The sequence below is a fragment of the Lithobates pipiens genome, unplaced genomic scaffold (assembly GCF_037356315.1).
Source record: "Lithobates pipiens isolate NorthernLeopardFrog02 unplaced genomic scaffold, aLitPip1_a1.2 Scaffold_28, whole genome shotgun sequence".
Taxonomy (NCBI): Eukaryota; Metazoa; Chordata; class Amphibia; order Anura; family Ranidae; genus Lithobates; species Lithobates pipiens.
Window position 1 is genome coordinate 215,503,979 of NW_027507789.1, and position 21,505 is coordinate 215,525,483.

Sequence of the window (21,505 nt, forward strand, 5' to 3'; positions counted from 1 at the left end):
GTTAGTGTTAGGTACCACAGATACTGGGGTGCCTTGGCGGGGCTCTGTGGCTTACGCATTCATTTGCAAATTTGTGCAGACTAAACCCCTGTTTTTAACGCATATTGTTAGACAGGTTAATTGGTCGTCTGTGAGCTGGTGGTAAGTAAAGCTTGGTTTTTTCCTCGGTTTATCCTTGGGTTTGTTTGTAGCTGACGGCTCAGGTGTGGCCCCCGGAAAGGAAGAGGGGTGAAGATGGATGCGGCCTGCTCAGGGGACAACGCGGGCTTAGTTTGCAGGTAAGTATCGTATAATGGGCACTAGTGTGCGATGCATACTAGGCCATTATGCTTTTCATTTGCAGGCCTTGCGAGGATCAAAAGAGGAAGTAAAACCCATCGGGGTTTACTTCCTCTTTAAAAGTGATTGTAAAGGATGTTTAAAAAAATAAAATAACAAACATGTCATACTTACCTCCTCTGTGCAGCTCAGAGTGGCCCCGAAACCTGCTCTTCTGGGGTTCCCCAGTGGCTCTCATGGCTCCTCCCCACATCAGATAACCCCTCCCCCCTAGGAGAAGCAATCTCTTGGGGGGGGGGGGTTACCGTGCGGATGCACTCCCGAGTCTCGGCCCCCATAGGATGTATTATGGTGAAAAAACACGAGGGTTTACAATAATGGTGGCCACACAAAGTATTGACACTTTGGGCCCAATTTGGAAAACCGGGGAGGGAAAATGGCAAATTGGGCCCAATTTGGACATTTTCACTTAGGGGTGTACTCACTTTTGTTGCCAGCGGTTTAGACATTAATGGCTGTGTTTTGAGTTATTTTGAGGGGACAGCAAATTTACACTGTTATACAAGCTGTACACTCACTACTTTAGACTTTAGACAAGTGTCATTTCTTCAGTGTTGTCACATGAAAAGATAGAATAAAATATATAAAAAAATGTGAGGGGTGTACTCACTTTTGTGAGATACTGTAAGTACCTGTAATAAAAAATAGTTAAAAAAAAAAAAAATAGGGACAATGTTCCGTGGCCTAGCTGAAAGTGGAAAATTCCTTTAACCCCTATCAGATCATGGTTGTTATAGGTCTTTGTCAATGAATAATGAATGAATTACGCAATGAAGTCAAATCGTCACACAATAAACCGCATGAAGGTGAAAATACCACTACAATGCATGCAGCTTAAGGGTCATGAGTTTCATTAATCAGCATATTTCACAGCTGCCATGAATCATGATGTGAAAGCCGAATGACCAGCAATCTACAGTAAAGTAAGTAAATGTTAAACCACCATAATCGTATACATGGACGGGTGACTCACAAACCAAACATCTACCCAACAATCAAGTCATTTGTATTTTGTACTGAAGATACGCAAGAGGATGAGTTATGATTTTTCTCATTGCCCTCAATATGAACTCTAAGGAGACAAAGAAAATACACCGAAGGAGCAGAAAAGGCTTTGAATTCCTGTTTAAAAGGTATTTGTCATCCTTGGACTGCCATGTTGTAGGTGTGACTTGAGTTTTTGAGAGGCTGAAGCCTAAGGTAATCCCAGCACCGTAAAGCGCCGAGTTCCTAGAAAGTCAACCAGGTAAATTCTTCTTCAACTTACAGAACAGCTACTGTCCTTCACTGCGAAAGATGGATAGAACGGACCTCTGCCACAGAGCAAAATGACCTTGTGAGAAGCCCAAGATAGAGGAGACTATGGTTGCCACCTCATCCCTTTAAACCCGAACACATTAATTATACAGGTTCTGTGGCTGCTTAAGGTGGTATAACTCACTTGGTGCCCTATCTGTATTTCAAAGGTGCTCGGGTTTAAAGGGATGAGGTGGCAACTCTAGAAGAGACCTTACCTACTTCCAAGCCGGGGAAGTAGCAGGATCTTTAGATCAATGCTATTGAAATTGTTCTCCTGAAACTGAAGGGTCCCAGAAGCCTGAAAGTGGCCGCTTCTGTTTTTAGGTTTCTCACAAGCTCAACATCATGTGATGCATGAAATACAAGTTTTAATGTCGAGCATTCTGGCAGTCATGTACCTACCTGGGTGGTAAGTGAAGTGCTGAGCCTGGCTCCTTTTCCTTTTGCCATTTATAACATTGAAGTTCACTTTCACCGGAGAGGTGATGTGCTTGTTGCGGTATTCAGGGACCTCCACGAACAGCATGCTCTGAAATGAAAAAAGGAGATTGGATGCATTCAGTAATCCAGGGATAGGTGCAACTCAATCTCATCCATTTTCATAAATATTTGTATCTTAGATTGAAAACCTCTCCACTTGTGGTACATTTCATGGTCAGAGGGCTCTTCTTTGCTAAGTTGACCTGTCATTCAATGCCAGTTCTTAGGTTCCTGGGCAGCAAGATTTTTTAAAATCTTTTTAAAGAGGAAGTAAACCCTGATGGGTTTACTTTCTCTTTTTTTCCCTGCAAAGGTAAAGCATAATGGACTACTATGCATCGCATAGTAGCTCATTATGTGTCACTTACCTGACACAGGAGCCAGCGAAGTCGCCGCTGATCCCTGTAGTCCGCCGCATCCATGTTGCTGGTGGCGTCTCGCAGCTCCGACGAATCAGAGCGGCGAAGCCGCGATGACGTCACTCCCGCGCATGCGCACGGGAGTCGCGTCTCGCAGCTCCGCCCCTGCCACTCGGCGAAGCCGCGATGACGTCACTCCCGCGCATGCGCACGGGAGTCAACAAATTTGGCAAATCCATTCATGGATTTGCCGCATTTAGTGCGCCTGCGCGCCGCTGTCTACGGCGCATGCGCCGTAGACAGCGGTGCCCATTTTCGGGCAAATATCTCCTAAACCATATAGGTTTAGGAGATATTGCTTGGACCTACAGGTAAGCCTTAATCTAGGCTTACCTGTAGGTCCAAGTTGTTTGGAAGGGTTTACTTCCTCTTTAAAGCACAAGACACTTCATGCTTATAAACTGGCTTTTTTTTTAAAAAACGAGGAAAACAAAGGTTTGAAGCCCCTTAGGAATGTGCGTTTTGTACATGAACTACTGAACCTCCCTGTGTTCATCATTTAGTAGGAAATACGGATGTGCTCTTCAGCAACTCATTTGGTTGTCTGTCTTCCCCAACTCAAAGTTTTGAACTCGGTTGTTAAACTTACAGGCTGACTTTTGTCTTTATCCACGGTGGCCTCGGTCTCCCAAATCTGCTGGCCATCTAAAAACACAAAAACAGGGAACATTTACAGTAAAAAGTTGATAACTTTTAAGCATTTTTAAGCATCGGAAGTTTAAATACTATACACAGCTAACATACTGTATAATAATAATAACAATAATAATAGAGCATTAAAAAATGTTATATAGGCAACTTCTGGCAAACATAATCATCAGCTTTTCCTAGGTCTATGGATACGGTTTACTTGCAGATTATCATGCTGTCAAGTCAAAGAATAATTCCAGAGAGCTGTTTTTTGTCATTCACATCCATGGCATATACCCTACCACTAGTGGTAATGGCTTCAGCCAAACTCAGAAATATGATGATGTCATCTCATAATGGTGCAACGCGTAAGGGGTGGAGCTAGTGATGTAAGCACGCGATACAGGAAGTCAGACGGAAGGGAGCCAGTGCAGAGAACACGGAGATCAGAACTTATCCATCGCCCTCATAAAGAGAAGTTCATTTTTTTTTAGTTTTTTTTTTAAAGAATTATACTTACCTAGGTGGATGTCCCCCGCCAGCTCTAAGACTGAGAATCGAGCGATGAAAGATCGCTGACCACTCAGTTCTCAGCGCTCCGTATGCAGAGAGCTGGTGAGAGAACTATCTGCTCTCACGGCTCCCCTCCCCCACTGCACGCTCACTGTAGCGCTGGGCTGTGGAGTGGGTGGGAGCGGCCGGCTTAGGCTCTCTGAGATGCCGAGATAGGTATCAGTCCAGGGTTGTGGGCGGAACACGGCCATATTGTCACAATCATTCCCCAGCCTGGACTGGCTCTGTGACATCAGCTGACAGCGGGCTTCAGCTAGCTGTCTGCTGAAAACGGGTGACAGGAGTGGAGAACATACTGCTCTCCTGTGATCCACAGGAGAAGTACAGCCAAACGAGCTTTCCCCGTACTTTAAGGAGACAGAGTGGACTTGTGAAAAACAAAGTGTGGTTTCTGTCTACACCTTGAGGGGACAGTGCAAGCTCTTTCTCTGTAGTAAACTTTGCCAAAAAGAAGTTTAATACATTTTTGTGTAATTATGGAAAACACTATGCTAGTTTCCCCTTTTACTTTGAGCACCTTTGGAAAATAATATGCTAAAGACTAGCAGAGTTGTATGGGGCATATGAAGTGATATATGGATCCAGTTGGGTTTGCACACCAATTCAAGCTATAATACCCCCATGAAGAGGAAGGCGCATCCCGACCTAATTTCTATAGATCAATGTACCAGGTGAGCAGTTTGTGGTGGAGGAGTGTGGATCAAGTGGTGATTCACTATAGAAGATTGATGTGAAGCACAAGATTGATTAGAAGTTGAGACTGAGATAATTCTAATAAACAGGTCTTTTTTTGATTTATGTTTTTTAGCGTCTTATTATTTTTATCAATGTTGTGTTTTGTTTTTTTCAAGTGTATGTGTTGACTTGTGAGAATTCCAATATGATAACTTAACAAAGACTTCAAAGTGCAGCAACCCTCTATTTTGGAGGACACAGAAAATTTTAAAAAATCCTTTCCCAAGACAAAGTGGTCTTCAATTTGCTTTGACCTGTGTGCTCCCCAATGCTGCTTGGTGACATTCTCTCACTGATACCGTAAAAAAAACGAAAAGAGGGCACACCAACCTTGCACATTACCCAAGTGATGTTTATTTGTAGAAAGAAAATAGATGTACTCACAAGCATATCAGTCATAAAGGCATTTCTGATTCCTCAAAGCAACCAGGTCAGAGAGACCGTGTCCAACATGCCGGAGGGCCTTCCAGATGGCCGACACCTTTCGAAGGGGGATCCCCTCTTTCTCAAAGCCACTCGTCAGCCATTTGGGAGGGCCTCCAGAGTGTTGGACATGGTTTTGGTGACCTGGTCGCTTTGTGACCATTGTTGACTCAGAAAGGCTTTTAGGACTGATTTGTTTGTGAGTACATCTCTTTTCTTTCTACAAATAAACATCGCTTGGCTAATGCAAAAGGTTGGTGCACCCTCTTTTCGTTCTTTTACAGTATTTCCATTGGGTTTCCCCACGACCCCTAGAGGGCAGCAAGGCCTGTGCATGTACCTGGAGCCGTAGAAATCCTGGGCAGCATCCACCGCCATTGCATCACCTTTAAGCGCAGAAGATTTTGTTGTTATATCGATTCTCCCGCTGATGTCTGAATAAAGATGAACTTTTTTTTTTACAAGTGGTGGACTTGCAGATGGCAACCTCCTTCTGGTTTGCGTTAGCACCATATCTACAAGTAGCAGTGGCCATGTAGACACCACGGTATATGTACGACCCTCTATTTTAGGGACCACCATACGCCACATGTGCAGCTCTTTATCATGGACAGTATCGCCAATGAAATTTAGATAAAAGGACCGCGTGTGTGTTACCGTAGTAGGCCGCATCATCAGAAAATCCATGGTATCGTTGTGAAGAGGAGGACAGATGGAGGAAGGGTCTCTTTATGGATATCAGTGCATGACAACTCACGTCTTTGATGGAAACGTGTTAAAAAAAAAAAAAAAAAAGATGGAAAAGCGCTATTACTAATGTTTCTTTCTGAAAATGCTAACTGCCTCAATTTTTTGGGACTCTAAAGTGGAAACAGCACGCGGCTTGGGATTTCAAAATGTCCCCGTTGCACAATGCTGGGTTAAATAGCCCTGGCATTCTAGACAAGTATCAAAATTGCTCACACAACAATGGCTCCTGGAAAACTGTTACCAGTCCAGAAACTGTTCCCAAAAAAAAAAGTGTGGTTTCACTAAACTAATTATGCTTGACGAGGGTGTTGAAAGAGCAAACTCTCCATAGGCGGAGAAGTAATAGGGCTGGCGGTAAAGCACAGAGCTGCGAAATGCTAAACACTTGCATTATCCGGGGCGGACAGGAGCCACAAAGTGCGTCATGCAATCGGTATGAGAAACATAAGTGTGAGAAAAACTGGGTGGAATTAACCGGAATGACACGGTTTCTGGATAAACCAAGACTAAGCCCTAACAAAAAGCGCAGCTTTCTCTTATCTCATAGGTGAAGCAACAAATTAGGTGTTACTGGCACCATTCAATTGTTTCCATTTTCTCTGATGAAATGAAAACGATGATGTCAGACTTTTTCGGCTGTCTACACAATCAAGGCTTTTTTTTTGTTCTTCTCTCTCTTGCCACGGCTGAACTATATCAACACCAATTGCTTGATGAACATTGAAAAAAAGCAGCCGACGTCTCAATCAACGGTAGTTCTAGTTTCCAATAAAGTAGAAGCCACGTAGCCACACAGCTATACCACGATTGCTGGGCCTTACGGAAGATTCTTCTCTTCTTGACAACAAAAGATCTGGTAACGTCTTAAAGTGGAACTTCACTCTCTGATTCAACATGAACGATTCGTAATGCTCATGCTGCTAGTATTAGTAAATAAATAGGAATAAATAAATAAAAATTTAAAAAGTTGAAATCTTTACTATTTCTTCAGTTACTTCCTGGTTTCTGAAAAAAGGAAATAATGGAACTGCGCAATCCTTAATATTTAAATTAAGGTGTGAGTAAACAATAAAGTGCATGTGTGCTCAATGTTGTGCAAAGTATTAACATAAACCCCAACATAGAAAATGCATTAGCGACATATACCCATGCAGTACAAGTAAGACCACATATAAAATAACACCAATTGTTATAAATAAGCACTAATAAATCAATACTGAAATCTCAATGGTACTAGTGCTTCAAATAAATATGTGCAAAAAAAATACTAAAATAAAAATCAAAAATCAAAAATAAATAAAAATAAAAAACTCGTTAAAAAGTCCAGGTAAGTGAGTACAAAACAAACAAATGTCCACAGTGACTTGTCCAAAAATCCAAAACAGGTGTAGTCGTGAAGCAAAAATTAAAGTGCACCACCACCGTGTAGATAACAAATGGCTCCTTACCAGATGCCCCAGTAAGGAGTGCGTATCTTAAAGGTCAAGACAAGGTATGCATCAGACTCAGATCTTCGAAGGATAAGAGACCACTGGTGCCGGACTCAAACGAATTTCAACCAAGAAGCAGATGTTCACCATAAGGAGGAAACAAACAATCCAAAATAGTGTAACACCGTTTATTAAAAAAAGAACATAAGAAGGAGTGCACTTACAGAAGTAAATGGACACAGAGCATATCGTCAATGGAAAAGCGTCGGCCGATCGCAAACTCCAAACGATAGCCTTATTCAGTTGCAACTTCCAATGAGGCAGAAAGCGTGTCACGCCACCCAAAAACTTCCTGGTTTCTGGCCTAGGCCAAAATGATGTCATAATTCCCAGGAGTCTTCATGTGATGGGAGGAGGGGCTTTTTCAGTTAAAGCGGAAGTAAATCCACCCATTTACCAATTTCAACAAAACAGTTTAATTTCCGGCACGTGCCAGAAATGTAACACTCCCGTTGCTTGTGCTCTCAACCAAACTATCAAACCATCCAATGGCTGGTGTCATAACTGATCACATGTGCAGCATCATGGCAGTTGTAGATTAAACAGAGGCAAAGATGGCAGCTTCCATGGCAGCGTCCATCAAGTCCACAAAAACCTCCTCCTCGTGCCCAAAGCCCGGTATAAATCCAAGGGGGATCGGAGATTCGCTGTCCAAGGGCCTCAGCTATGGAATGCTCTACCAATCAACATCCGCCTGGAAGAAAATCACCTGGCTTTTAGGAAAAATCTCAAGACCTTCCTCTTTTAGCAGATGATCAAAGCTCGCCACAGCGCCTAGAGGCGATTCAGTTCGCATTGTGCGCTATACAAGTATTTCATTCATTCGTTCACATAGGTTGGACTTGTGTCTTTTTTCTTTTTTTTCCAATAAATTTTTTTATTTTATCAATTAAGAACATTAAATATAAAATTGCTGTATATAATAAATGGACTTGTGTCTTTTTTCAACCTCACCTACTATGTAACTATGTAGCTTCCTTGGCTCTCCGCCCCCCCTCCATTTTGGATAGAATAAGGAAGGGTTACAACCTGTCAGATTTTTTTTTTCACCATCTGTGTCCCATTTTGGAGATTTCAGTTCACTTCCTGTCCAATAGCCAAACAGGAAGTGAGAGAAAATCCCTGCAAATTTATAGAATCCCTTGGGGACTCCCCAGGTCACCAGAACTAGTATCCCCATTGGAAGATTTTCCTTCTATTACATTTCTAGGGACAATCGAAAATCTGGGAATTCCTTTTACTTTCACCTTCAATGATGATGATAAGCAGGACAAATAGAGAGGGCGAATCTTCATAATGGGGGTGGGAGGGAGTGGCACAGACCGCAATAAGAAACTGACTAATCCCCCTCCACTCTGTCCAAAGCTAAAAAAAAAAAAAAAAAAATTGCCTTTAGTTATACAGTAAAGCCTTGGATTACGAGCAGAATTCACTCCCAGAAGAATGCTTGTAATCCAAAGCACTCATATACCAAAGCGAGTTTCCCCATAGGAATCAATGGAAACTCAGATAATGCGTTCCAGTGCCATTGCTGGTGTACCGCATGTGGCCAGAGGTGCGGGGGGGGGGGGGGGGGCCACGGAAACACTCGGAGACACTCAGGAATACATACCTCCCAACTTTCTGAGATGAGAACGAGGGACACCTATTAGCAAAAGTATGTAGGCATAGGCCACACCCCTTGATACTCCCCCTTAAAGGAGAATTATACAAACAAAATTAACGCTATTATACCTTTATATTGGCATTTGACATTTACAAAGGCAGCAACTTAGAATCTGGAAGAAAGGTTTACCTCTGGGAAACACTTTTTGAAAGAGAAGTACTATAAAACCTTGGTTTGAGAGCGTTTTGCAAAACCAGAAACATTTTTTTGACTTGATATACAAGTAGCGTCATGTCACAACGGAGTATAAAAGAGAAGAGAGGCGCCTCTAAGTGTAGCAATATGGTTACATTTAATGAAGGTACATCATTTAGCAACTCACATGGTTGATGATAAAAACAGGCACATCTAAGTATGGAGGCATCCGGGGTAAAGCTGTCCACATAGATCATCCTCCGCACCACCATTGACACCATCCCTTCCATGCTGCGCTCCACGAGCGGTTCAAGCCTCGCTTTCAGACCGCTCCACTGCAGGGTAGCCTTCCCCAGGGCCAGGACAAGGGGTGGGCAGGAGGGGCGGCTGCCCTGGGCACTGTGGTATCATGTGAGGTGGGAGGGCACCACAAGGAGGTTGAGGAGAGGGGATTTGTTTTAGGAGGGGGAAAGCTGGGGGCGGCAGTGGATAAGAATTGTTCTAGAAGGGAACATTTAGGGAGGTGAGAAGGAATAGTGAATTGAGGGGATTTGTGTTGGGATGGGGATTGGGAAAGAAAATTTGTGCTAGGAGGGGGAATTTAAATGTCATATGGTAGGGAGAGAGGATTTGTGCTAGGAGGGATGATTGGGGGTATTTGTGATAGGAGGGGAAATTTGGGGGAGGTGGATGGGATTTGTGCTAGGGTGGGGGATTGGGGAGAATTTATGCTGGGAGGGGAGGATTTGTAGAGGGAGGAGAGAATTTGTGCTCAGAGGGCAAATTTGAGGGGAAGAGGATTTGTACTAGGAGGGGTGAATTTCTTTCGGGGAGGGGGTGGATTTATGCTGGGGGCATATGAGGAATGAGGGCATTTGAGCTGGGGGGGGGGGGGGGGGTTGGGGGCAATGTATATATGCTTAGGAGAATTTTGCTGACACATAACATAATGCATATACATCTTTGGGGGGGGGAGCAATTTGGCATGTTTGCCCTGGGCTCTAGATGACCTTGTCCCAGCACTGGTCTTCCCGGTCATGATTGCAGACTGACAGCGGTGAGAGCTGGTGGTGAGGACGGTCTATGTGGACAGCTTTACCCCGGACGCCTCCACACTTAGATGTGCCTCTTTTAATCATCAACCACGTGAGTTGCTAAATGTTGTATCTTCATTAAATGTAACCATATTGCTACACGTATGCCCCGTACACACTAGCGGATCTTCCGTGTGAAAAATCTTGGATGGTTTTTCTGACGGAATTCCGCTCAAGCTTGGCTTGCATACACACGGTCACACAAAAGTTTGCTGAACTTTTGACCGTCAAGAACGCGGTGACGTACAACACTATACGTCGAGCTGAGAAAATTAAGTTCAGTGCTTCCGAGCATGAGTCGAATTGTTTCCGAGCATGCGTAGGAATTTTGCGTGTTGGAATTGCTACAGATTTTCCGAACAGAACTTTTTCCGACCGAAAGAACCTGCTCTCAATCATTTGCTGGCTGGAATTCAGCCAGCAAAAGTCCGATGGAGCGTACACACGGTCACATTTTCTGACCAAAAGCTGTCATCGGTCTTTTGCTGGCCGAATTTCCGATTGTGTGTATACAGCATTAGAGGCTCCTCTCTTCTCTTTTATACTCTGGAGCTCCTGCTGGATTTTGCTTCTAATCCCCTTGTGGAGGTTTCCATTTGTGGATGGATATTTTATGGCTACACAACCAAATCACATTGCTATAATCTTTTTATATAGACTATAAACGGAAAGACCTATGAAGGACCTATGAATAAACGGTTGTGGAACAAATCATCTGAGTTTCTATTATTTCTTATGGGGAAATTTGCTTTTAGATAAGTGTTTTGGATTACAAGCATGTTTCCGGAACAAATTATGCTTGCAGTCCAAGGTTTTACTGTAGTGCATTTTATATACAACTATATAGATCAGACCAAAATGAGGGACAAATGAGGAGGAAGGAGGGACAGAGGGACATTGCTCCAAATTAGGGACAGTCCCTTGAAATCAGGGACAGTTGGGAGCTATGGGAATGGATTGTCTGAGTGTCTTTGGGTCTCAGAGCATCTCAGAGTGGTCTCTGAGCATCACCGGTGCCCCCGCACCTCTGGCCACATGAGGTACTGCACATCCCCGGAGGCTGGAATCCAGCAGTCTGGCGAGACAACACTCGCAAATCGAGGATTAAACCAAAAAAAAAAAGGCTTGTATTGCGAATGGCTCGTAAACTGCGTTACTCGCAATCCGAGGTATTACTGTACTTTAAGGTCCAAACAGTAGTGAAGGGGGCACACTATGAAAACTTGCGTTAGTGCAAATAAAAGTATCACAGACAGTCGTTCTTGTTGCAAGTGCACCAATACCGCTACAATCACCTCAATATGGATTCTCAGAAACTTCACCAGCAAAGCCATCAACCTCCTTTCACTTCCTGCTCCATATTTTATAGTCTTATCTTTATATCCGGCTCTTCTGATTGATATTGAGAGTGATGAGTCACTTTACAGAAAGTTCATGCGGTTTAGCTGATAAACTGTACATGCAGCCAAACCAGGTGATATGTAAAAAGGTGCAAACTATATGATTATAAAGCAAAATGTTAAAGGCTAAAAAAAATAAAAAAAAATAAAAGGGACGGGCGTTTGTTCTGCTTCCCCCCTCCATACAGATTTACCAGGTTCCATTCTCGGCTTTCAGTGGTGCTGCATTTCCCATTAAAACTTTTCGGGTGGATGATTCATATATAAGACATGGCAATATCCTGTGATGACGATGCCAACTACAGAAAAGGTGGTTGTATGGCCAGTCACCACAAGGCTACATTTTTATTTATATCCAATAAAAGAAAAACAAATCCTTCTGTAAGAGTAAAACCGAAACGATGACAGAAATAATAATAAATAATAATACTAATAATAATAATAATAGGGAGCTCTTTGTTCTAAGTATTACATAGTATTGATCACTATTATTATTATTATTATTATAAGTATTACATAGTATCCATCCCTATTATTATTATTAGTATTAGTAGCATTACATAGTATCCATCCCCATTATTATTATAAGTATTTTTTCATAGTATCCATCCCTATTATTATTATTATTATTATAAGTATTACATAGTATCCATCCCTATTATTATAAGTATTACATAGTATCCATGCCTATTATTATTATAATAATAATAATAATAATAATAATAATAATAATAATAGGCATGGATACTATTATAATAATAGGCATGGATACTATGTAATACTTATTATTATTATTATAAGTATTACATAGTATCCATGCCTATTATTATAAGTATTACATAGTATCCATGCCTATTATTATAATAATAATAATAATAATAATAATAGGCATGGATACTATTTAATACTTATAATAATAATAATAATAATAATAATAATAAGTATTAAATAGTATCCATGCCTATTATTATTATTATTATTATTATTATTATAATAATAGGCATGGATACTATGTAATACTTATAATAATAGGCATGGATACTATGTAATACTTATAATAATAAGTATTACATAGTATCCATGCCTATTATTATAATAGTATCCATGCCTATTATTATTATTATTATTATTATTATTATAATAATAATAGGCATGGATACTATGTAATACTTATAATAATAGGGATGGATACTATGTAATACTTATAATAATAATAATAATAATAATAATAATAATAAGTATTACATAGTATCGATCCTTATTATATTATTAGTATTATATCAGTATTACATAGTATCGATTAATTGCACATAATAAAAAAAATGCTCCAAATGTGTGGCCCCCTCGGCGCCTGGTGCTTGGGGAAAAAAATCCACACAAACACAAGAAGAACACACTAACTCCAAGAATGGCCATGTCCCTGGCTGCCACTAAACACAAAAAGGGAGGATTGAATAAAACTGTAGAGCGCAAAATCTGGTGCAGCTGTGCATGGTAGCCAGTTTCTAACATCAGCGTGCTCAATTAACTGGTTCCCGACCAGCCGCTGCAGTTGTACTGTGGCAGGTTGGCTCTACTGCGCGGATTCACCTTCATTGTATGTATGGCTACCTGCGGTCGCACACCCGCCCGCCCATTCGCTAGCGGGAGAGCCAATCAGCGGGTCTGGCAGACTCTATGTCTGCCAGGTCACCCGTGTTCGCTCCACAGAGAGGCAGAATGGGGATCTACCAGCGTAAAAGCAGATCTCCGTTCTGTCAGGGGAGTAGAGTCAGGTTGTCTGTTCCTAGTGATCAGTAAGGTTGCGCTCGCAACTCGCACGTGCAGAGCCCGCCAGGAACTCGGCACTGTTAAATCAAAGGCAGTGTGACATTTCTTGATCTCTGCAGCCGTGGATTGGGAAGATTGTCTCTCAACTTCCTGGCGGGCTCTGCATGTGCGGGTTGCGAACACGCCCAAGCTCATCCTTAGTGATCGGGAACAGCGATCTCTCTTTACTCCCTGTCAGTCCCCTCTCTCCCTCCCCCCCTCAAAGTTAGAAAGCACCTCCTTAAGGAACATTTAACCCTTCGATCGTCCCCTAGTGTTAACCCCTTCCCTGCTAGTGTCATTTATACAGTAATCAGTGGCTATTTTTAGCTCTGATCGCTGTATAAATGTCACTGGTCCCGAAAAAGTGTCAAAGTGTCTGATCTGTCCGTCGCAATCCCATTAAAAAAAAAAAACGCAGACCGGCGCCATTACTAGTAAAAAAATAAATAAAAATGCCAGAATCTATCCCCTATCTTGAAGATGCAATAACTTTTGCGCAAACCAATCAGTATACGCTAACTGGGGATTTTTTTTAACCAAAAATATGTAGTAAATATGTAGTAAAATACATACTAGCCTAAACTGAGGAAGACATTTTTTCTTCGGATATTTATTATAGCAAAAAGTAAAAAATATTGTTTTTTTTCTCCGAAATTTATGCTTTTTTTTCTTTTTTTGCGCTAAAAACAAAAAAAAGAACACAGAGGTGATCAAATACCACAAAAATAAAGCTATTTGTGGGGAAAAAAGGAGATTAATTTCATTTGGGTACAACGTCGCGAGATTGTCAAAGTGACGCTTTGCCGAATTGCAAAAAAATGGCCTGGTTGAGAAGGTGGTAAATCCTTCCGGGGCTGAAGTGGTTAAAAGCGGCGTACTGGACTTTTATTAAAAAAAATAAAAAAATGACCCCTGTGACAGTCACCGCTCATTTTTTAACAATTGGCCATCCTCAAAAGTGTCCCGCATTTTGTTAGTTTGCAGCATTGTTTACTTACTTTGTTCTCCTTATACATAGAGCGGCCATTCTGACTGTGGACATCTGAAGCCTGCTGGGTCTCTCTTCCAGGATTAGATGCATGCTGGCTACATGTGCAGCATAGAGAGTGCGAAATCCCACATGCCCGATCCCGCCAGGAAGCCGACACTGCACAACGCTAATCACGGGCAGTGAGACATTTCCCAGTCTGTGCAGCAGGGGATCAGTGAACAGCAGTGTGCAGTGTCGGCTTCCTGGCGGGATTGGGCATGTGAGATTTCGAACAATCCCGAGCCCCATCTCTAGTGCAGTGTGAAGGAAGCGCGCCCCACTGCATGTCGGGCAGGTTTCCATAGCGATGGCGGCATCGGAGGAAGTTCCTGCCCTGTTGCTTTAGAAACCTCTTTTATCAATCAATAAAACCAGGAAGTAATAAAAGCGTGGCCAAGTAGCGGGAGATGCCCATTGACTCCTGCGATTGATGACAATCCCAGGAAATAGTGTCAGAAATGGTACCGCGCTCCCCTATTGATCAAAGGTGATAATAAACTGCATAAACCTTATAAGTGAAACTACTATGGTGAGCATCACTACAAGAAATGTAGCAAAAAATATAAATATATTAGTACATTATGGCATACTTACCTTATGGTGTCCTCCAGCTCAGCGATGGGACCGATTCGGCGGGCGCCCGGTCTTCCTTCCGGCTCCTGGGCCTTTGGCCACTTGATAGGCCAGGCTGCGATGACGCCACTCCCACGCATGCGCACGGTAGTCACATCACCTCGGCACGGATAGGGGCGGTAAATGTTCACGCGGCTCAGTGAACATGACAGCTGACAGGCAGAAGGATGAGTTTATGGCCTCTTCTCCTGTCATAAATACCCTGCCTGTTGGCCATTTGATTAAAATACAAGTTTACTTCCACTTTAAAAATCAAATGCTCCTTGCTTCTTTTTTTTTTTTTTTTCACAGCAATCCCAGGAACCGATGGAGAACTGAAAATGACATGCCTCGCCGCAGTGAGGACGACGGAAGCACAGCTTGCAAACATCATAAAAGGTACAAAACTACAAAAAAATATATATATCCAAAAAATGAGCAGGGGTGGGGTCCTCTAAGTCCACCCTAACACTACAATCCCTGCACCCACAGACATCCACCATCTAACACGAACCTATCCAGCCCTGTAAAGAAGAAATCACTATACATACCTTTTTTCAAGCCGATCAGATCCGATCTTTAGCGGTGGAAGCTCTGCAGAGGACACGGCTGAAAACAGCTGTGAAATTAATGGGCAGTGACGTCTCCCATAGACTTACTATGGGGCTTTCGTTGTCGGCTTTGTCCTCTGGACCCCCCTCCACGGCAAAGCCGCAACTGACTGCTCAGCGTGGGATCGGCTTCAGAAAAAGTACGTATAGTGATTTCTTCTTTACAGGGTTAATGTTAGATCCAGTGGTGGCTGGTGCTGATATTTCTTTTTTTTTGGGGGGGGGGGGGGGGGGGGGGCAACAAACTGAAAAACCATCAATTGCAGCCTCACTGTGCCAATCATATGCAGCCACTTGTGCCCCATCATATGCAGCCACTTGTGCCCCATCATATGCAGCCACTTGTGCCCCATCATATGCAGCCACTTGTGCCCCATCATATGCAGCCACTTGTGCCCCATCATATGCAGCCACTTGTGCCCCATCATATGCAGCCACTTGTGCCCCATCATATGCAGCCACTTGTGCCCCATCATATGCAGCCACTCTGACCCCGCCCGCTGTCTCCCCGGCACTTACCCCCATCTTGGTGGTGGGTCAGGCAGCGAGCTATGTGGGATGAGCAACGAGTCCTCCATGCTTCCGTTCCGCTAGTACTCCATCTTCCCTGTCCTCCATGCTTCCGTTCCACTAGTCCTCCATGCTTCTGTTCCGCTAGTACTCCATGCTTCCCTGTCCTCCATGCTTCCGTTCCGCTAGTCCTCCATGCTTCCGTTCCGCTAGTCCTCCATCTACCCTGTCCTCCATGCTTCCGTTCCACTAGTCCTCCATGCTTCCAATCCACTAGTCCTCCATGCTTCCGTTCCACTAGTCCTCCATGCTTCCGTTCCACTAGTCCTCCATGCTTCCGTTCCACTAGTCCTCCATGCTTCCGTTCCACTAGTCCTCCATGCTTCCGTTCCACTAGTCCTCCATGCTTCCGTTCCACTAGTCCTCCATGCTTCCGTTCCACTAGTCCTCCATGCTTCCGTTCCACTAGTCCTCCATGCTTCCGTTCCACTAGTCCTCCATGCTTCCGTTCCACTAGTCCTCCATGCTTCCGTTCCACTAGTCCTCCATGCTTCCGTTCCACTAGTCCTCCATGCTTCCGTTCCACTAGTCCTCCATGCTTCCGTTCCACTAGTCCTCCATGCTTCCGTTCCACTAGTCCTCCATCTACCCTGTCCTCCATGCTTCCGTTCCACTAGTCCTCCATCTACCCTGTCCTCCATGCTTCCGTTCCACTAGTCCTCCATGCTTCCAATCCACTAGTCCTCCATGCTTCCGTTCCACTGGGCGCCTTCAGCCAATCAGGTGACGGGTATTAGACCTGCGCTTCCCGATTGGCGGAGAGGCGGTTCAGTGTTAGAAAAGCAAATATTAATTTGCTTTTCTGACACACCAAGGTGGGCTCCGAGTTCAATGCTCTGCACTCTGAAGTCAACCTTTTTTGAAGCCTATTAGAGCCTATGGCTATAGTCAGGTGCTTCAAAAAAGCACCCTCGCTGTGGTAATTCAGGTGCCCAGACTGCAAAAAGGGGCCGGACGCCTGAATAGGGGGTGACAGCAGCGGCTGTGGATAGAGTCATGCAATGCACGACTCTATCCATTAGTGATATAGGGGGGTGGTGTGACAGAGGGGGTGGTGCCCGTGCCCCCCTAATGAACGCACCGTCACTGAGATCATGGATGTCTGTAGATGCAGGGATTTTAGATTAAAGCCCCATACATACTATCAGATTTTCTGCTGTTTTTTTGCTTCAGAATTACCAAAACCATATAATATGAGGTCAAACCTTAGGAGTTTCAATTTGTATGCAATCAGGCAGGCCCTTCTACTACATGGTTTTGTTAAATGTGAAGGAAAAAAATAAAAAAAAATCTGTAGAAAATCTGGTGCAGGGGTCGGGAACCTATGGATGTGGCTCTTTTGATGGCTGCATCTGGCTCGCAGACAAACCTTTAATAAAAAAATTGTTAACGTTAAAAAAATATAAAACATTCTCATGTATGTCAATCCATTCATTTCCTACCGCTCATGTTCACGGTTGCGGGTGGCTGGAGCCAATCATAGCTGTCCAACATGACATTTTTATTGGATAATGCGTAGCGTACACGGGTCGTTGTGAGGTCAGGAAGTAAACTTCGTCCGAGATGAAGCTACGCTACTAGCCCAAGCGAAACGCATTAACGTCACCAAAAAGCGGTGTCACGCTTTACGGCACTATGGGAGCTGAACAGGCGCGAGAGGCAGGATGCCCGTTATTGTGAGCATTAACGGCTATGGCATTAATGGCTAATACTAACCACGGGACCAGCAGAGGAGGCGGCGGGAATGACCCAGCTATGAGCCTAATACATTGGCCATGGAGATGCAACGTGTTTGCTGAAGTCTGCCTTGAGCTTTTACCGCTACCAAGGGTTCCTGGATACCTTACCTATACCTTGACTACTAAGCCATCAGGAAAACCATGTAGCACCAGAAGTCGCATTAATGGCAAGAAGTACTTTATTCATCATTGGTTTGCAACAGCATAACGACGTTATTAAAAAGAATTCAGCGGTCATGTCATGTTCGGCAACTTTGCCGTATTTCTTTGTTCTGTGATTTATCCCTTAATAAAGAACACCTGATTGTTTAATTCAGAGACTTATTGTACTATGAAAGTGTTGGTCTTACATAAAATGCACACATTTACTTGTATTTAGTTTTAAACATATTGTATGGCTCTCACGGAACTACATTTTAAAATATGTGGCGTTCATGGCTCTCTCAGCCAAAAAGGTTCCCTACCCATGTGCGGTAGGGGCGGACTGACAACTCATGGGGCCCCTCGGGCAATAGGAGATTATGGGGCCCCCCAGGCAATCAGACATTATGGGGCCACACAGTATAAACAAACACAGTATACAATCACACAGTATACACAGACATTTTTCTATTGGCTGAGAAGGTACTGGAGAGGTGGGGCAGCTATAATATAAGGATTTTTAGACCAAAAGGATGTTGGTAAGGGACATTTCAGAGACAGATGTAAAAAACAAAACAAAAAAAACAAAAACAAAAAAAAACACAGATTTTTACATACTGTCCCTGGTTTTACTGAGGCTGGCAACCTAGATGGGGCACCCTAGTGGCACGGGGCCCTCGGGCAGTGCCTGAGTGGCCCAATGGTCAGTCCACGGGGCACCCTAGTGGCACAGGGCCCTCGGGCAGTGCCTGAGTGGCCCAATGGTCAGTCCACGGGGCACCCTAGTGGCACAGGGCCCTCGGGCAGTGCCTGAGTGGTCCAATGGTCAGTCCACGGGGCACCCTAGTGGCACAGGGCCCTCGGGCAGTGCCCGAGTGGCCCAATGGTCAGTCCACCCCTGCCCCTGTGACAGTGTGTATGGGGCTTTAGGGTGGACTTGGACTTTAAACTTTGACCAAAAAAAAAAACCTGGAAGCCGATTGGTTACCATGAACAGCTGCACCAGATTTTGCGCTCTCCAGTTTTAGTAAATCAACCCCCAAATCTCAGCACAGACAAGCAACCACTCACTAGGGCACAGTGTAGTACAAAGAAAAGGAATTTGTAAAGTACAACAACCCCCAGTGTTCAACTAATCAGGAACAATCCGGTCACCGCTCTAACCACTTTATCAAGATGTGAGGGTAGATCCGGTTGCAGCATGTTGCTTCGTCAAGGCCCTGCCAACGTCAAGAGGGTGATCTGAGCAGGTGGGTCCCGTCTCTTTACAACAATTCGCTCAACACAGTCCCAAACATTTCTGCAGAACGCTGGGAACCAGCAAATCAATAACGTGAGTCACATGGAGCTTCTGAGTCAGTCGGAGAATAGGGAATTTCTCTCGCTACGCCAGATTAACAGAACATCCGAGCAGCTTTCAATGTGCTTTTCTTCCTATGGTGTATTCCAAAAAAATAAAAAATAAAATAAAATAAAAAGATGCTCTTTAAAAAAAAAGAAAAAAGGAAGTTTCGAAGTTTCAGAGGAGAAAAATCAGGCTGGAGTCCATTTGCGCCCCCGTATGGTGTTCCATTGCCAGAAAGGATGGAGCAAATGCGTTGGGATTGTTGTGTTAATGAGGATTTACCATCTGTAAGATTCCAGAGGATTGTGTCATGAGGGAACCTTCCAAAACACTGGATTCCACCCCGTCTCCCTGCGTTTCTCACAGCTATGGCAACAACTGGCTTCACAGCAGCAGCACTGTTTCCCAATCACGGCTCTTAGATTTTTTCCTGTTTTGCAATGTTTTCTTGGGATATCCCAATGACATCAGAGAGAGAGAGAGAGAGTTCAAGGCGGCGAGATTTATGCAAGGTAATGGTGAGATTGGGTGCCAGGCACAATCATGTTATAACAACATCAGCCTGTGTTTAGTTACAGCCTCTGTATACAAAAACGGCAGATCTCCAACATGGAGAGCTACAAAAAAATATACACATCAGCAATACACACTGAGGTTGCCATCCGGTACCCGACAATGAAAAAGGTGATAAGAAAATCGTTCCTTTACTCCCTTTTTCATAGATATGATCTGACAACTGCACACCTCCCAACTTTGTGAGATGGGAATGAGGGACACCTATCGGCAAAAGTATGCAGGCATAGGCCACACCCCTTTGTCACGCCCCCTTATGCCGTGTTTACGCGCGTTCAGACTTTCCAGCAGAAAAAGTCAGACGGAATCTTTTCATTGGATATTCGTGTGTGGGCCTCTTCAGGCTTTTTTTTTTTTTTTTCGAAAATTCTGACGGACCTAGAAATAGAACATGTTTTAAATCTTTCCGACGGAACCAATTCCTATCGGGAAAACCGTCCGTCTGTGTGCTGTTCCGACGGACCAAAAACAACGCAAGGGCAGCTATAGGCTACTGGCCATTGAACTTCCTTTTTCTAGTCCCGTCGTACGTGTTGTACGCCATCGCGTTCTAGACGATCGCACTTTGGTGTGATCGTGTGTAGGCAAGACTTTTTCAGCTGATGAGTTTATTCTAACGGAAAAAAACGGTCGTGTGTGCGTGGCATTAGGAGAATTGTATAAGAAAAAAACAAGATTGGTTCAACCCACAAGTGCTTTTTTAACCACTACTATTCCTTTATATTGGCTTTTGGAATTTACAAATGCACCAATTTAGAAATCAGATGAAAGGTTTAGCGCTTGAAAACACTTTTCGATACATAAAAAAAATGCATTTTATATACATCTGTATGAATCAGACCAAAATGAGGGACAAATGAGGGACAAATGAGGGACAAATGAGGGACAAATGAGGGACAAATGAGGGACAAATGAGGGACACTGCTCCAAATCAGGGACAGTTGGGAGCGATGCAACAGGTGCACACAAAGTTTGTGTAGGTGCTGGAAACAACTGATCCCTCTACAATGATTAGACTGAAGGGAGGTTTTCTATTATAAGGAAGTGGAATCAGACCCGTCAGGGCTCATAAATCTAAAAGAAGGAAACGGTGGCTTCTTTGCAGAACGCTAGAGCTGTGAGGAGGGAATGCTGCTTGTTTTACAACAGAGGGGTCTCCAAACTTTTCAAATAAAGTCCTTTTAGACTTTGGGGGGGGGGGGGGGTCGGATTCTGGCCAGTGGAGGTAGAAAATGCCATGGGCCGAGCATCATTGAGAATAAACAAGGCCTCGGTGTTGGTGGTCAGTAGGAGGGGGAGTAGTCCCCCATCATTGGTATTAGTGGAAGAAATAGTGCCCCATTGTTGGTGTCAGTGGGAGGAATGGTGCCTCCTGTCATTGGGAGCAATAGTGCCCCAAGGGCCGCAGTTTGGAGACCCCTGTTCTACAACATTACTCTGCTCCCCCTCCAATTTCAGTAATGACACAGCAAGGGGTGCTAGGGTGTGCTGGAGGGTCTATTTTTCCTGGAGGGGTTCTGCTGGGGTGCTTATGTTCCTGGGGGGGGGGCAATTATTGCTGAAAGAGATCTACTGTTGAGTGAGGGGTCGATTGTTGCTGGAGAGCATCTATTTATGTGTGGCAGTCTATTGTTGCTGG

At 43.8% G+C, this 21,505-nt stretch overlaps 1 protein-coding gene across 3 annotated transcripts in view; it reads right to left on the reverse strand.

Annotated features, from left to right (window-relative positions):
* NFATC2 (nuclear factor of activated T cells 2) overlaps positions 1-21,505 on the reverse strand; it is a 177,397-nt gene that overhangs the window by 73,489 nt on the left and 82,403 nt on the right. For all 3 annotated transcript variants that reach the window (XM_077460532.1, XM_077460531.1, XM_077460533.1), the window contains exons 7-8: positions 3,127-3,182; positions 2,041-2,167 (exon numbers count right to left, since the gene is read on the reverse strand). In XM_077460532.1, the coding sequence (XP_077316658.1) occupies positions 2,041-2,167; positions 3,127-3,182 (183 nt within the window). The remainder of the gene's footprint in view (positions 1-2,040; positions 2,168-3,126; positions 3,183-21,505) is intronic.